At 38.8% G+C, this 16,085-nt stretch overlaps 1 protein-coding gene across 1 annotated transcript in view; it reads left to right on the plus strand.

The window, feature by feature from the left end:
* Positions 1-353: 353 nt before the first annotated feature.
* LOC138049386 (actin-related protein 3) overlaps positions 354-16,085 on the plus strand; it is a 19,366-nt gene continuing 3,634 nt past the window's right edge. The window contains exons 1-15 of the mRNA XM_068895640.1: positions 354-555; positions 1,759-1,814; positions 3,326-3,400; positions 3,486-3,535; positions 3,622-3,663; positions 5,694-5,762; positions 7,080-7,125; positions 7,698-7,747; positions 8,770-8,877; positions 10,513-10,656; positions 12,507-12,617; positions 13,593-13,655; positions 14,514-14,606; positions 14,964-15,089; positions 16,084-16,085. The exon at positions 16,084-16,085 is cut by the window's right edge and continues 82 nt beyond it. Of these exons, the coding sequence (XP_068751741.1) occupies positions 512-555; positions 1,759-1,814; positions 3,326-3,400; positions 3,486-3,535; positions 3,622-3,663; positions 5,694-5,762; positions 7,080-7,125; positions 7,698-7,747; positions 8,770-8,877; positions 10,513-10,656; positions 12,507-12,617; positions 13,593-13,655; positions 14,514-14,606; positions 14,964-15,089; positions 16,084-16,085 (1,079 nt within the window). The 5' untranslated portion in view covers positions 354-511. The remainder of the gene's footprint in view (positions 556-1,758; positions 1,815-3,325; positions 3,401-3,485; positions 3,536-3,621; positions 3,664-5,693; positions 5,763-7,079; positions 7,126-7,697; positions 7,748-8,769; positions 8,878-10,512; positions 10,657-12,506; positions 12,618-13,592; positions 13,656-14,513; positions 14,607-14,963; positions 15,090-16,083) is intronic.

The raw sequence follows: 16,085 nt of genomic DNA on the forward strand, positions 1-16,085 counted from the left end.
TGGCACTGATAAATGCAAAAAAGGCTCGCTTTGAAAAAGAAGCTCATTTGAGTGACCTCGAAAATTGCCCCTGAGGTATGTGTAAATAGTTGAGAGCTGAGGTGAATATGGGAAAATAAATTTCTTCTATTTCACCCCAAAAAAATTATGTGAGTATTCTTTTTTCTTCTTTTTGCTGGAGTTAACGTTATAGTTGCATGACTTGAGACATACTCGATAACTTTAAGTTCTCTCCTTGGGAGATTTTCCCAGCAGAATTTTTTGTCAGAAACAATTTGCTTTCGTCCCTCGTTGTCAGCACCCGTCCCTACCCTAGTAGTGTTGATTTCCGCACCACACCTCCTACTTCTCCCACAATGCAGCTGGATGTTCCTCGGGAAGGTCGCCATCTTGATTTTGGTCCGTGAGCTTCCGCCCGGATTTTTCTAACATCAATTCCTCTACTTTGGGAAAACCATCAGATTTTAAACGAACGCAACGTCGAGTTATACACAGAAGTTAATTAGCGAAGATGACGGGACGACAGCCTGCTGCTGTCATTGACAATGGAACGGGGTAAGTTAAGTGAGTGCTGTACCTCGACAAAATTAATTTGTACGTGAACATGAGAGAAATTCATAAATGCTGAAGCTACACTAGGGCGTGTTTCTTAAAGCTCTTATCATTTTTATACCTTGGTCGCTTTACTCAGTTTGCAGCAGACAAATTGGCTCGGCTGCGTTACCCTGCCTGTATAGTTTGTATGAATTCGCTATTTAGGAATCGAAAGTTTGTTGTAGGAACTTTTAAAGCAAAAGAGCTTTCTATCGTCTTTTGCATGGCAACAAGGACCAGAAAATATTTCTCAAGATTTTTTCCTCCTTCGAGACAACTGCTTGCTGTTTTCTGTTGCATGGTCATGAAGAGGGAATTTCACAAAAAGGTCATGATAAACCTTGCCTCACTGAACAACAAACTTTTAGCAATTTTTCCACGAGTGCACATTGCATATAAGATGGTAGATAGACCATTTGTTTCATTAGATTTCATACAACTCTGTACTTTTTCAATTTTTCAAAACGACAGGAATGTTTCAATTTTACATAATAACCAGTGAAAAGTGAAATCAGTTTCCATATTAGGTCATGCATCATGTGAGCTGATAACTCACATTGAGGCGATCGGAATGCTAGAAAAACAATATGTGAGATAGGAAATTCAACAATGTACATGTTATAGTCATTGGTATTTTGAAATCTTGGAACATTTGATGTTGTCCTTCAGCAGCATATTTGAGAAAAAAGTGAATAAACTGTTTGAGTGAGGCGTTGAGCTGCTTTTGAAAATTTTTTCCAAGATTTTGCCAATCCACGGCATCATCAGCGGCCTAAGCCCTCACTCGAACAGTTTACTGAAACATGCAAAAAGAAAATTTACAGTACATTACATGGCGCAATTGAATTAGCAAATATTGTAGCAAGTGTTACAGTGTAAATGTAGATTTTAATGTGGAGCATACTGTACCTAAGCAAGCACATTACCCAATCGCCTGTACCAAGTAGTGTTCCTACCAGCTTATCTTTTATACTTGTCACAAACAGTAATGAATAAAATTTATTGACCTAAATAATTATTATTATTAGGTTAATATCGGTGGATGTAACAACTATGTCAATTTGAAGTTTGTCACCTAAGCATTTAGAAAGAGAATTCTAGATAACAATTTGCCTTTCCCAAGTTTGACACAACTGTAATTATTGATAATTTTTGTCCCTCCAGCTACACAAAAATGGGTTTTGCAGGGAATTCAGAACCCCAATACATTGTACCTACTGGTAAGTAGTTCTGGTTGCAAATTCCTCCGTAACTGCAGGGTAGGAAAATCCACTCGCCTGGATGGCAAATAAACTTGAATTCTCACTAGCTTTCACTCGAAGATTCATTTACTAGCTCTATGAGAATTTCTCAACATTCCTTTACCAAACTAGGGATGGCACTGAGTTGAGAGCACTCGCCTCCAACCAATGTGGCTTGCGTTTGATTCCTAGACTTGGCGTCACATGTAGGTCGAGTTTGTTTGTTTTTTACTCCGCTCTGGGCACTTCGGTCTTCCATTCTCCTAAAAAACCAACGTTTTCATTTGTTTTGCATTAATTTGTTGATTTAAGTTTACAGTGTCCCCAGTTGGTGCTCTAGCACTAGAAGACTACACACTTAAATAAATAAAGTTCTTTTTTCTTTAGTTCTGAGTACAGTACGGTAGTATGCTTACTTTGTACTCTTTGTGAGCTTTGATAGACTGTAATAAAAGGTGTTAATAAAAGGAATTTGACTTATGTAAGGAGACAAAGTTAGTGTTTCTAGCCCTAGCCCTTTGAGGAGAAACCCTTAGTACCTCAACCTCTTGCAACAGAGTAAAGGAAGAACAGGCTCAACCCATAGAATTTATAAGTCTAAGAACCAAACCAAGGACTTTGGTGGAAGGCACCAGTGTCACCAATTTGTCACCCTACTGCTCCAACTTGGTCAATGGAATCATTGCAATATGAAGACCAGGTCTAAAACCTGTGATCTTGAGGTGTAGCATTTTGATTGCGAACTACTACACTGTACACTTGAAGGTTATTATAAAAATACAGTACACATACATGTACTTTGCTCAAAGAAGATAAAATTTAAACGTTAAAGTGCCCCTGTGACCAAAAAATCAATTCATATTTTTCTTTGGATTTCAAAACTATGTTAACAAAACACTAAGTGACCCACGTATTAAGCCTTGATTTCAAAAAGACACCTCTTTATTTTAACTGTAATTTTCCTATTTAATGGTCCGCCATTACTAACATTATGTTCTTGAGAGAGCTGGATTGAGGAGAAAATGACGTCAAAGGCTCACTAGTTTAAGAATGCAATACGTGTGTACGCCGCAGAATTAATATGCAGCACGGGGGTTTTGGGCTTTCAGACTTTTAAACTCACGCTTTGCATATATAATAAGCTGCGTTCACATGCTGAAATTTTAAGCTAGTGAGCCTCTGACGTCACTTTTCCCTGGATCCAGACGTCTGAGGTCCAATCGGTCAGTTTTGAACGTGAGTAATGGCGGACCGTGAAATCCCAAACTTATACTCAAAGTAAACGGCCTTTGGATAAAAATCAAAGCTCAAGATTTTGCCAGTCAGGTGTTAAGCAAACACACTTTCAAAATCTGAAGGAAAAAAGGAAATGGTTTTTTTGATCTCAGGGGCACTTTAAGTAAGGAATGTTCATTTATGTATCTCTCTGAAAACTAATTAAGGTGACAAGTCATTTAGTTCTTTTTCAATTTCTGATTCATTTTTCACAGCAATTGGAATTAGAGAATCGGCAAAGGTTGGTGACCAAGCACAGAGAAGGGCAGCCAAAGGCATTGACGACTTAGGTAAACATGCATACAAACAACAAATAATGAATAGCATAGTCTCAACCCAGCTGAACCAACACTCATACTCTACTTTCGTTTGCAGATTTTTACATTGGTGATGAAGCTCTAGAGAAAGCTGGTTATGCAACAAAGGTAAAATGGCTTCTGGCGGTGGCCATTCCTTTTAAATTTTTGTCACAACCATCTCATGCATTTGATATTTTGATCTTTTTTCTTAGTGGCCAATAAGACATGCTATTGTGGAAGACTGGGATCTAATGGTTTGTTTCTGTTTGGATTTTGTTGTCTGTTTGTGAATGTGAGAAACTTGTCAAATTGTGGTTTGCTCGATAGAGATGTTGCAGTGTTGTAGATAAGTAGTGTACTTACTTTGCCTTGTAGACGCATCCCAAAAAGGATTTGAACTCAGTATCTCCTTGTTCAGAGGCAATTGTTAATTCTTTACCTGAGAGGGGTTGGCTGGCTTGCCCTTTCCTGGGTTTATAGTCTTGTTTTCAACTTTCCTGCAGTTGGGTCGTTTTAAAGTGCCCCTAACCCTTCAACTTATTTTTTTGAGGGTAGATTTTGACATGTTTCAAGAACTCATTTTCGGAAAAATTTTTCACAAGTATTGAATCGTTATTTTTTTACGAGCACTTGAAGTTAGTGAAATTTGTAATTTTCTGCACGCTATAAGCCCCGCTGGACAAATTATTCTCTCGTGGGCTCGTTAGGAACAAGCCATCGAGAAGCGTCTGATATCTAACACTTTTTTTTAGCTGTGACGTAAGAAAAGGACACCATTCCATAACATAAGAGTGCAAGTTTGAAGATTATTTGTGAAAACTTACAATTGGTCTGAAAATATGTCGTCTCCCAAAGAGTTTTCAGACTCAAGTACGGAAGAGTTTCTTTCGGACGATTCGGAATGCTTGGATTTTCAAGAAATAGAGAGGGAGCAACGAGAAAATCAAAAACTTTTATCAGAAAGTTCGACTGCCGACAAAGAATCAGACAGCGAATTGCAAGCCCATATGGACGAGCCTCTCACTGATGAAGAATGGCTCAAAAATTATAGACAACAAAAAGAAGGAAAAAACAAGAAAGAAGAAGTTCTTAAGAAGCGGCAAGCAGACAAAACCAGTGGACTTCAGCCCTCGGATCGCTATCAGAAGGAATCTTATGCATGCCGATTCCTTTTTGTTTATTGTTAGAGTTGCTGCATCCATAAACCGCGCACTTTTCAACCATTTTCTCTGCGTTCTCCGCTAATCTTCACACATCCCAACAACTCAAGCTTGCACGATGTCCTTTTCTTACATCACGCTCGATACTTTGGCCGAGTGGGGAACTAATGCGAACGATAGGTGAAAAAATAGTCAAGACCACCTCCACTTTCAGCGCTCTTAAATAAAGCCCGGATTCAATATTTTTGATTTTTTTTTGAAAATAAGTTCTTGAAAGATATCAAAATCTACCAAAAAAAATGAGTTGAAGAGTTAGAGGCACTTTAAGTCACTGTTGAAAGAGGATGCGAGTGAATGTACCCAAATGTGAGACACACACATGAATAGTTTGCAGAGACTTTGAGTCGCTTATGTCCAGAAATATAAGGAATTAGACACAGGCCCAATTTTGTCATCCAACATGAAGTGTCCCATTGAGTATAATTATATGCTACCTATTTCCAACAATAAGGCAAGTATCAGGGTTAGTTACTTAGCTGTTATGATGTTAATAGGAGATTTTCGTGATGACACCATTTGACTACAAGTACATGTACCAGAATCCTACAGGTTTTACTTGTCTCATGCTAATTAGGGGTATTATTATTTTTACCCTGCTGGGAATACAAAATTGAACTAAAAAAAGAAAAACAAACTGAATTCTGGTAGTTGTAGTCAAATGATGCTGTCGTGAAAATTGCCTATTGGCCATATTCCTATAAATGAGTGATGTTGAAGTTGGAATGGATAGCGTTATTCACGGGATAAATTACTATGCAGTGGATAAGTGATAGTGAAACCAATTGCGCTATCCAGTGGATAGTGATTTATTATTTAGCGTTACCCACATTTTGAACAACCGGGGCCTGTTGTCTTTTGTGCTGTTATTCATGTTAGTTAACAAGATAATTTTAGTATGGGATGGCCTCTACATGGTAATGTGAAGATAACTTTTATTACTGTTAACCCATGATTACTACTGCAGTTCAAACTTTCTAGAAGCTAAGGGCCACAAGATATGATACTTGGTTAATATTACTGTATTTTGATGTAACCTTTTTTGACTAGCTTTATCCTATCCACAGGAACGATTTTGGGAACACTGTATATTTAAATACCTCCGAGCTGAACCAGAAGACCATTATTTCCTTCTGGTGGGTAAAATTGATTCAGATTCTTTTGCTTGTACATTTGTCCTTGCTCGATTTTTAATGCACTCCGTGGAAACTCATAGAGCATCAGACAATAGTATGTGGGGTTGCGGATTTCATTGAACCCAATGTGATCCAAAATCTGTGGTCTTACATGTATAATAACTGGTAGATTGTGATTGCCCAGGGCTCAACAGCTTTCTAATATTACTCAGATGATTCCCTCACTGATTGGTGACGTTAAGCTGTTTCTCAGAGGGAAGAGCCGGTTGAAACAAAGGTTCTCTTCTTCTCTCCATCTTAGAGCAAACTACGTACATGTATCATTCAGCAAATTTAATACACCTTATTCCAAAATGGCCGCTGATTTATGCGGATACAAATTGGCCCTTGTTGCCTCGTTCAAGATAAAATATTCTTTGAATTTTAAGCTTTAGAACGAGGCATCAAGGGCTAATTTGAATAAAAACAAAAGAATATTTAAATACTTGATGGGTGATCATTTTGGAATAAGGTGTATAAAACAGATTATTTGCTAATTAACCAATAAATTATTGGCCTGTAATGGCTATTTAACAATTAGACCCGTCGCCCTTGAGTGCGAAGGGTCTAATTGTTTTAGTATCACCCAACTAGTCAGACAGAAAAGACAATAATAAAGTTAGCAAATGAGAGTTGAAGAAATATTTATTTGGGAATAAAACAAAAGAAAGCGTCCCGCTTTTCGCTACTCGAGGAGTATTACTAATAGTCCTCTGGTAGCGTAGCCAATTAAAATGCAGGATTTGCAATAGTCCACTAGTTGGGTGATACTAAGAGTGATTAGTAGTCGTCATCATCATAAATGGCGCAGTTGTCATCATTGTCATCATCATTAGATTGTCATTGTCATCCTTGTTATTATCATAATCATAATAACAATGAAATCATAATAATTTTTTGGTCTTTGCAATTTCCATGAACATAATCAGATGCACTGCTAAAATCATGGGATAATGTAATAAAATACTATTAAATTATCAAGAAACAAAGAAATAGATATTAAAAAATACCATTAAAAATATCTGAAACGTTAACCAAAATAGTCTGAGTTAAGCTTGTAGGTACATTTTTTTTGCTTAAAACTACACGTGAAAGAGGCTTAAGGGTCAGTTTGACACAAAGTGATCCCTTAGCCTCATTTCAGATGTATATGGCAAAGCCGCTGATAACTTTGTATACTGTGTTTAAAAGGTAGATCTTCAAAAGGTGTTTAAATACAGTTGTCATGGCAACAATTCTTCGGAAAAAGCATTGACTTGTGTATTTCTGTTATTTTAGACTGAACCACCTTTAAACACACCAGAAAACAGAGAATACACTGCTGGTAAGTTAAACATTATTTACAAAGACGATTTTGTAAAACATGTACCTGTACATATAGGTTTTGTACAATCCAGTAGTTTTTTTCAAAAATAAATGTACAATGTAAAGATGGCTTTCTTCATGCTGTATTTAAGCAGCAGAGGATTTTTTCTGTGTTTCCATAGCCTCATCTAAACACAGAGGGGAGTTGGCAGTTATGCAAACCCATGACACAGTTGAAGGTTTGCATAACTGTCAAGAATCCTCCCAACTCCCTGAGTGCTTAGATGAGGCTATGTAAAGTCCTCTCTTGCTTCTATAAAATATTGCTCACAAATAATTCAACAAAAAATGAAGGAAAATGCTGGTTTTTTATCTTCTTGATTGAAACAGATTTTCTGGATACGCGCTCATATTTCCTAGCAGCCAATCAAAATGCACATCTGACAGCGCATAGCCAATGAAAATTTGTGTGATGTCACAGCCGTGTTTACATACTCTCATCTAAACACATCTATTGATCAATGAGATTGTGCATAGAAAATGACTTGTTTAGAAGTCAATCAACCTTTATCTATGATTTGTTGGTTCTAGAAATTATGTTTGAATCTTTCAACATCCCTGGTTTATACATTGCTGTACAGGTGAGGATGTAATTAAAAATAAATATATAAATGAAATAGTCACTGGAAAGCCTTGTTGGGCCAGCCCTATATGGCCACATGAACTGATCTTATCCACATTTCCAAAGCATGAATTTACTCGGAGTATTGCTGCTCCTTCCTGGACACAAGGCTAGTCCATCGTAGAGTGTTATCCCCCTTTCCAGTAGAATGTCCGCATTTACATGGCATACATCTTCAACTTACTAGTAGGGTGTGTGCAGCTACATTGTTTTTAAACTTTCCATGGATAAAGGGTTTATTTTGTAAACAACCTGTGGTGCTGCGTAGGTCGGGAAATGAAACACAGAAATGGGTTTATTAACTGGGTTGATATGGTAAACTGACCACTGTAGTGTAATTTGGAAGCTGATGTTTTGAGTATTAGCCTTCATGTGAGCGAAGAGCTAACGCTCAAACTGTCAACTTTGAAATGACTCTATGGTGATCAATTACCATATCAACCCAGTTGATGAAAGGAAAGGATGAACGGAACTTTATTTAAGTGTCTAGTCGTTCGAGCGCTGGAGCGCCAATTGGGGACACTGTAAACTGAAATGAACAATGAAAGTAAATCAAGTCAAATGTCGGTGTTTGAGGAGAGGGGAAACCAGAGTACCCGGAGAAAACCTCTCAGTGCAGAGTAGAGAACCAACAAACTCAACCCACATATGATGCCGAGTCTGGGAATCGAACCTGGGCCACATTGGTGGGAGGCGAGTGCTCTCACCACTGCGCCATCCCTGCATCCCATGATGAACCCATTTGTAACATTTTGAACTTCTCGAGGATCTTTTTCCTTGATTGAGTCGAATCAAGTTACTGTTATTTGCCAGTATAAAATCTGTCCATAGTGTACAGCAGTTTATCTTGTCAAAGGAGGTTTTCGACTATCAGTACATGGCGAGTGCAATTATCTGGTATTTGCCAGCTATAAACGGCAAAACCAGGACTCTAATTATACATTGTGTTTCTATACGAGTTTACTTTCTCTTTGGTTTTAGGCTGTACTAGCCTTGGCAGCATCTTGGACATCTCGTCAAGTTGGAGAAAGAACACTGACTGGAACAGTGATTGATTCAGGCGATGGTGTGACACACGTTATCCCAGTGGTAATGCAATAACTGAATGATTAAATTGATTACCAATTTAGTTTGTGCTAGAGTGATCACTGAGGGCACAAACCTCAAATTACAGCACCGATGTTGATTCTCGTAGGAAGGGAGAAAGCAAAAAATTAATGCTGGAAGACAAAATTCTTACTGTAGATCAAAGATGAGAACAACTCATTCAACCCCCTTGTATTATGTATGTCTGGAGATCCAACTGCCCCTACCACTGCATTACCTGTAAGGGATTTATTATTACTATAATCATCATACTGAATTATCATTATCATTATCATTATCATTATCATTATCATTATCATTATCATTATCATTATCATTATCATTATCATTATCATTATCATTATCATTATCATTATCATTATCATTATCATTATCATTATCATCACTATCATCACTATCATCATACCTATTATTCACCTCGTTTCCCTTGGTTTCAGTGGCAGTTGTTACAGCCACTTAAGGACTTTAAGATCTATTAGAACTGAAGAACGCCACAAAACAAGAATATTATTGGTTAAAAGAGGCAAAATAATCGTGCTGCACGTGCTGCACGCATTTTAGCACATATTTGTGCTGTTCTCTGCTCAACAACAACGTGAAATTACCAAATTTGACTTTTTGACAACAAACGCAAGCGTACAAATGTGAAGGGAAGCCCCTTGTGCCTGTAGATTTTTAGGATACTGTGCCCACATTTCACAAAGCGAACAAGATGGACTTATTGCGAAAAATTATGATAGTGCAAAGCTATATTTTAACGTTACGGTTTTCGATGACGTCATATCATATATCCTTCTTCGTGTATCTTTCTTTACCCTCGGATTTCTTGATGGAGCACCTAATATCTCCGAGAATTTACTCTCCCAACAATAGTATACCACAGAGTACAGACCACAACACCGGGACCCCTAGGATTATGAACATTGAAGGACTGTGAGACGGGGCTGTTTCGTCGTTGTCCGAGAAGACAAGAGAGTCCATTTGCAGATGTGATTTCAAAGGCAGAATTTTCTCCTCAGTTATTTAAAGGGACAGTGTCACGCTATTTTAGTCAAACCTCAAAACACTAAAAGCGGGGTTTGCACCAATAAAGAGCAAAAAGATAATAAATAATGCTGTAGTTTTGTTACCAATGGCCATTGAAGTGCGCGGAAGCTATTCTTTGTTGTTTGCAACCAAGGATGGAGGGGGTTGAAATGGATTGAAACTTGAAAAAATTGGCCAGTTTTTTCAAGTTTGAAGACGTCGTCCACTGAAAGTCGCTAAAAGTTAAATACGAATAGCTCTTTGTGTCGTATTTTATTTCGTATCATCTCAGTGACTTGTCAGGAATGTTATACGTATAAGTTAGAGTACTAATTGAGCTATTTCTTTAACCAGGTTTGACCTAAAAACATTAAATTTGACATGACAGTGCCCCTTTAAAGACCCTGAGTGTTGGTCCGGCCGGAATTTTGATTCCTCGTACCTTACGTACGGAGCCAACCGGAGCCAACCGATTGGCGGTCAACATGGACGTCGACGTTTCAGATCGTAAAGTCCCGTAAAGACCCTAATGTGTCCTAAAGCAGAATTTGTCATTGACTGTCTTTTTTTTTTTTCCTTTTTTTTTGTCAGGCGGAAGGGTACGTTATTGGTAGTTGTATAAAGCACATCCCTATTGCTGGCCGCGATATCACCTTCTTTGTGCAACAGTTGCTTCGGGAACGCGAGACCGGAATCCCACCTGAGCAGTCCATGGAAACTGCAAAGACCATCAAGGTAAGCAAATGGCCTCTACTGCTTTTCAGGTAATGTGCTGGCCTCAGTTGTTCGAAGACTGGATAACTTTATCCGGTGGAAAAGTCACTGACAGTGTCAATCGGTTCAAAGGTTCAGTACTTGCTCTCGTTTTCGTGAAAAAGCACATCAAGGTAAAGGCGTATACGAAAACCAACATTTAACCTTAAGTACTTTTTTTAAACTTTGGATAAGCAATAGCATTATTGTAACTTGATAGAGTGATTTTCAATTGAGTGTCGTAAAACCAAAACCAAAGTAATTACTTCAGCCAATCAGAAAGGACGGAGAAAATCTGGTAAACCAATCAAAACTCCAAGTAATTACATGTAGCCGACACAAAGCGCGGGAAAATGTGCACGCGCGAGCCACGATTGGTTTTGGTTTCACTTCTGATTGGTTGAAAAAGTGGCGCGAGACCTTTGAACCAGTCACTGAGTGAACTAATCATAAACCAAAGCAATTTTCTAATTACTTTCGACACTCAATTGAAAGCCACTCTAAAAACATTTCACTATAATCGTTTTAAGGATTAAGAAACTTACAGCGTTGAAAAAAATGGAAAGGGATGACGTTTTGACGTTCTGGGCCGTCATTATGAAATCAAGAGATGAAGCATTAAAGATTCTTTAACCCATTTCTTTAGGGAGTGAGACTTGACAGATTTTCCTTTGTCTAACGCCAGACGGTTCTACTCGTCAAGTGGGGCCGGCCTTGAGTGGCTGAGAAGTGACTGGGTGAACCAGTTAAAAACTATGTCGTGTCTTTTCCCGCGCTTTTTAAATTTTTCTTAATTATGATAATTTATTTTCGCTCCGGCTCGAGATTATCGATGCGAAGCTTGTGTTCGTGCTCTTATAGCGTATGAGTCACGCTTCTGGTTCACTTGTACAAAACGTTTTGTTCAGAGCAGTACAGGCTGAAAGATGAGATTAATCCTATTCGGTTTTGTCAGTACCGAACGTTCTTGTTTGATGTGTGGTACAAGATAAACAGTGACAGTCGGCCACAAAATCTTAAGCCTTATTAGCTGGAAATTCGTTTTGCCGCCATGTGTCAGATGTTTTCCGCGAGGATAATTCGCCTCAGCCAGTCTCCTCTCCATTAAAAATACAAGATGAAAACAGTAGTTCAATAAAAGTACAGTAAACACCCGCATATAAGAACGAGTGGATTAAGAACATCAGGCTGAAATTTGGCCAATAAAGCACCATATAAATAAGAACAAGCCTGATAAATAAAACATATTCTTAATATAAAGGGAAATGGCATTAGAATAAGGAAAAAGTACAGTACAGTAAGTGATCAAAGTAATTATGGTGTTCAGGACCATTACAAACTTAGAAATCTATTTTAAACAGGCTTGTATGTCAATTAAACCTCTAGTAATGTACAATTTGAAGTATTTGTGAAACCAATTGTAAGAATATTTTAAGAACACTTCCAGGCTGATTTCTTACTAAGCACCCCTTAAATAAGAACACGATCAGCCTGAAACCTGGAATCAGTGTTCTTATATGCGTGTGTTTACTGTACCATTAACTTTTCACTCCGAAAGAGCGGTTGATGTGAATTTTCTCCTCACAAGTTCAATTCATTTTCAAGCAGGATGATGACAAGAAGAAATATATATTTATCACCTGGCTTTTTTTCCTAGACATCAAATTCCCATAACTAACATAAGAAGTAATGAATGGCAATCATTAAGGAGAATTAACATGCAGATCTTTGGGAACTGCAGAGTACCCGACCACTATTGTGTTCTTTTTGGGTAAAAGAAGGGTGTTAGACTTGTCGTTTTTATGTTGCGTTGCTTGTGAACTGTGATCCAGGAACGCTGGGGCTACATCTGTCCAGACATTGCTAAAGAATTTGCCAAGTACGAGGCCGAGCCAGCGAAGTGGATGAAGAAGTACGAAAGTGTTAATGCTGTTACCAAAAAGGTATTGTGCAGTTGCCTCTTAAAGACACCAGAAAAATTCAGGCTCAAACCCATCATGATGACCGGCTCAGTGGTGCTTGTGCAATGCTCTTGCAAGTGAGCTATGAAGTCACTCGGTTATATACACGTGTTACCGGTAGTTGCAATTTGACGCTGATTCAAACGTTTTGGACAATGCCTGGTTGGAGCGACTTTCGTATGACCTTGAAAAAGTGTTCGCAATTTGATTCACGGACCAATGTTTGGCAAGATTAAAACAAAGCTTCTCCTTGTTCCCGCCAAGGAAACTCTTAACATAGGCGTTAAACAGTTCGATTGCCCAATCACAGTACTGCATTTCAAATGACGTCAAAGCGAAACTTTCCAGAAAGTTCCATGGAGAGATGGCGTTGTTTGCATCGGCGTTCGTTAAGCCAATGAAAATTTGCGCTCGTTTGTTTTTGTTACATAAACCAATTAAATGTTTTGCATTTTTGTTTACGGTCTGTTTTTACGTTAATTTTTCAAGGTCATATGAAAGTCGCTCTAAACAGTCTCAGTAATTACATGTACTTCAACGTTCATTCAACACTTTGCTCTATCAAGTGTCGGAAGCGTTTCACGCAATAGATTATTCGACACTTTTGATTAAGAGTAAAAAGGATTGAAAGCTTGTCGGAAGAGTGTTGAACCAAGTTTAAACGGATTTAATTTCATGCGATGATCAATTCAACTTTTCCTTTGCTCTTGAGAAACTGTGAATGGCGTTGAGGCCGTTTTAACGGCTTCCGCATAACTTTGTTAATGGGTTTAACATTTCCTATAACGCCCGTTCAACTTTTGTCGAACGAATTACGCTCAAATTTGAGTCGGTTTAAACGGGCCCTTGAGCTTTTTAACTTTCTTTCCAAACGCAGAATTAAAGTTGTAACGACTCTACAAGAAAAATATGTTTAGTAGTTTTATAGCATTTGTCCTTACCATGTTTCTTCTTCAGCCATTTTCAATCGATGTTGGATACGAGCGGTTTTTGGGTCCTGAAATTTTCTTCCATCCAGAGGTATGCATCATTGTTATAATTCCGTGTATTCTTGGCTTTTGTTCGATTATCATTCTTGTTTTTAGAAGCGAAATTATTTCTTCACGGAGAAATGCCTTTGAGCAGCAAGATGGCCGCTATTACTATTATGTCTAAGGACATAAACATGGTTATGGCGGCTTAACAAGATTTGCACTGTTGTGAAGGAGGAGAACAAAGCAAGAATTACCTACTACGCAAACCACACACTCGGTCCAATGAACCTCTCACACGCTACCCTCGACACGTGTACCGACACAGAATACTTGCGGTCCCCATTGGCGATTGTTCAGTGTCCACTGTTCGTAAGGGGGGAGACAGTGTGGCCCAGTGGTTAGGGCGCTTGCCTAGAGATCCGGAGATCCCGGGTACAAGACACGTTCTGACCACTCGTTGAATTTGTTCCTGGTAGTCCCTGGTTCAACTTCTCAGCTGTACTTTTAAAATAGCCAACTACAATCTTGGACTAAAATATAATGTAAAATTAACCCCCCCCCCCCCTCCCCCCAAAATCAATTATGAATCCGTGCGCAAGTTGAAGCCCGTCATTTTTTCATCATTGAAATTTGGGGGAGGGGTGGTCTTCATTTTCCATTTGAAATGCCTAAGATTGTAGCTTGTCTCAGGCCTGTTGGGATTCTTAACAGTTGTTGTTAATTGTTCTGTTCTGTCGTGATTGTGTTCATTGGCCCTGAAAAGCTCCATGGGGGTTGGCCAACTAAGTATGTTTGTCATAGTATTAACTGTATGTATTTATCAGCCTGTTGGATCGCTTTGGCGCTTCAAGTAAGATGAAGCATTGGCATAATTAGGTGTTGAAGATTTTTTTTCCTGTTTTAGTTTTGTAATCCAGATTTCCAAACTCCTCTTTCGGAGGTCGTAGATCACGTGATTCAAAACTGTCCCATTGATGTTCGTCGGGGTCTTTACAAGGTGAGGTTCCATGTTCGGGATTTTAATATTACAGACTTAAAGATCTTCGGTGACGTTGACAAAAGCATCGCCTCAACGGTTTATAGTCTTTCTCCCAGAAGACGTGAAAGGGAAGACAGCGTTTTCTACCATGATTGTGTGACTGATCCGTCGTGGGCGAATTGTCTTCGAATGTATGGGCCAGTTAACTTCAGTGTGGGCGAATTAACCTTTTGGAGAAACGACCGGCATTCCTGGTCGGCAATCGCCAAATTACTTCCTACGCTGAATTATAACCATTAAAAAGTGTTCTGAGAAAATGGCATCCTTGTGATGAGAAAAGACTCTGAAATTGTTTTTGAAACATTTCTCCGATAGAATATTGTACTTTCTGGTGGCTCGACGATGTTCCGAGACTTTGGTCGCCGTTTGCAACGTGACATAAAGCGAGCGGTGGATGCTCGCTTGAAACTCAGTGAGCAGTTGAGTGCTGGACGTATCAAGGTAACAAACTACGAGATCTTTGTAAAAGTATTACTCACTATAGTGGAACTGCAACAACTGTCTTTGACAGTAAGGTGAATGAATGTTTTGGTAGAAATAATTAATGGCGTAACAAAATCACACAGAGCTTGTGGAAACAGATAAGGACAACTGAAAATTATGATCTTCTGTAGGATTCAAACCTACAACCATCCGTAAAACCGGTCGGATGCTCTACGCATTGAGTTACACGAGAATACCTGGGGAGCTACGTGTAGGTCGGTTATCTTGGTTCTACACGAACAATGTGTCCCATTGGTTTGAGTGTTCGTCAAGGCGATTTGCTTGAAATCCCCAAATGAATCTCTGTGATGGTAATTTTTTTCTGATTTAAAAAATGCAGTAGTACTTCTTCAAGTGAATTTTTCCTCTTAAGAAATAACCCCATCGTCAATTGAAGCCGTGTGTGTGTTTGCGTTAATAGTTCATATGTTTATTCACCCTAGGATTTTAGAGTAGCTTGATGTAGCTAATATCTCCGAGCATTTAGCCTCCCAACCATGATACACCACAGAAGACCGACCACAACACCGGGAACTACATGCCCTACTCTTTGCAAATAGTGTGTGGGTTCTTTTACGTCCCACAGGATTATGAACATTGAAGGGTTTATCGTCCTTATCCGAGAAGACTTGAAAGCCCGGGGGGGGGGGGGGAGGGGAGGGGCGAGCGGGGAGGACTCCCATATAAAAAGGGGAGGATTGCTCGTTGTCTCGATTAGGGGTGTAAATTTCGGATTTTGGAGTCACTTAGGGTGTTCTGGGCAAAACGCAATTATATGTAGCCGTGAAGGTCTCAAGTGCAGTTGAGCTTTTCTAATTGCCAATTAATTCAATTGGCTAATTGATGTAAAACCTTTATGAGTTCATATTTCAGCTCTGACGTGCGATGATATCAACTTCGTTGTCACGAGTAGTCGGAATGATATGTTTTTTTTTCCTTTTTTTTTTGCCAGCC

This window comes from Montipora capricornis, chromosome 5, assembly GCF_036669925.1.
Source record: "Montipora capricornis isolate CH-2021 chromosome 5, ASM3666992v2, whole genome shotgun sequence".
NCBI lineage: Eukaryota > Metazoa > Cnidaria > Anthozoa > Scleractinia > Acroporidae > Montipora > Montipora capricornis.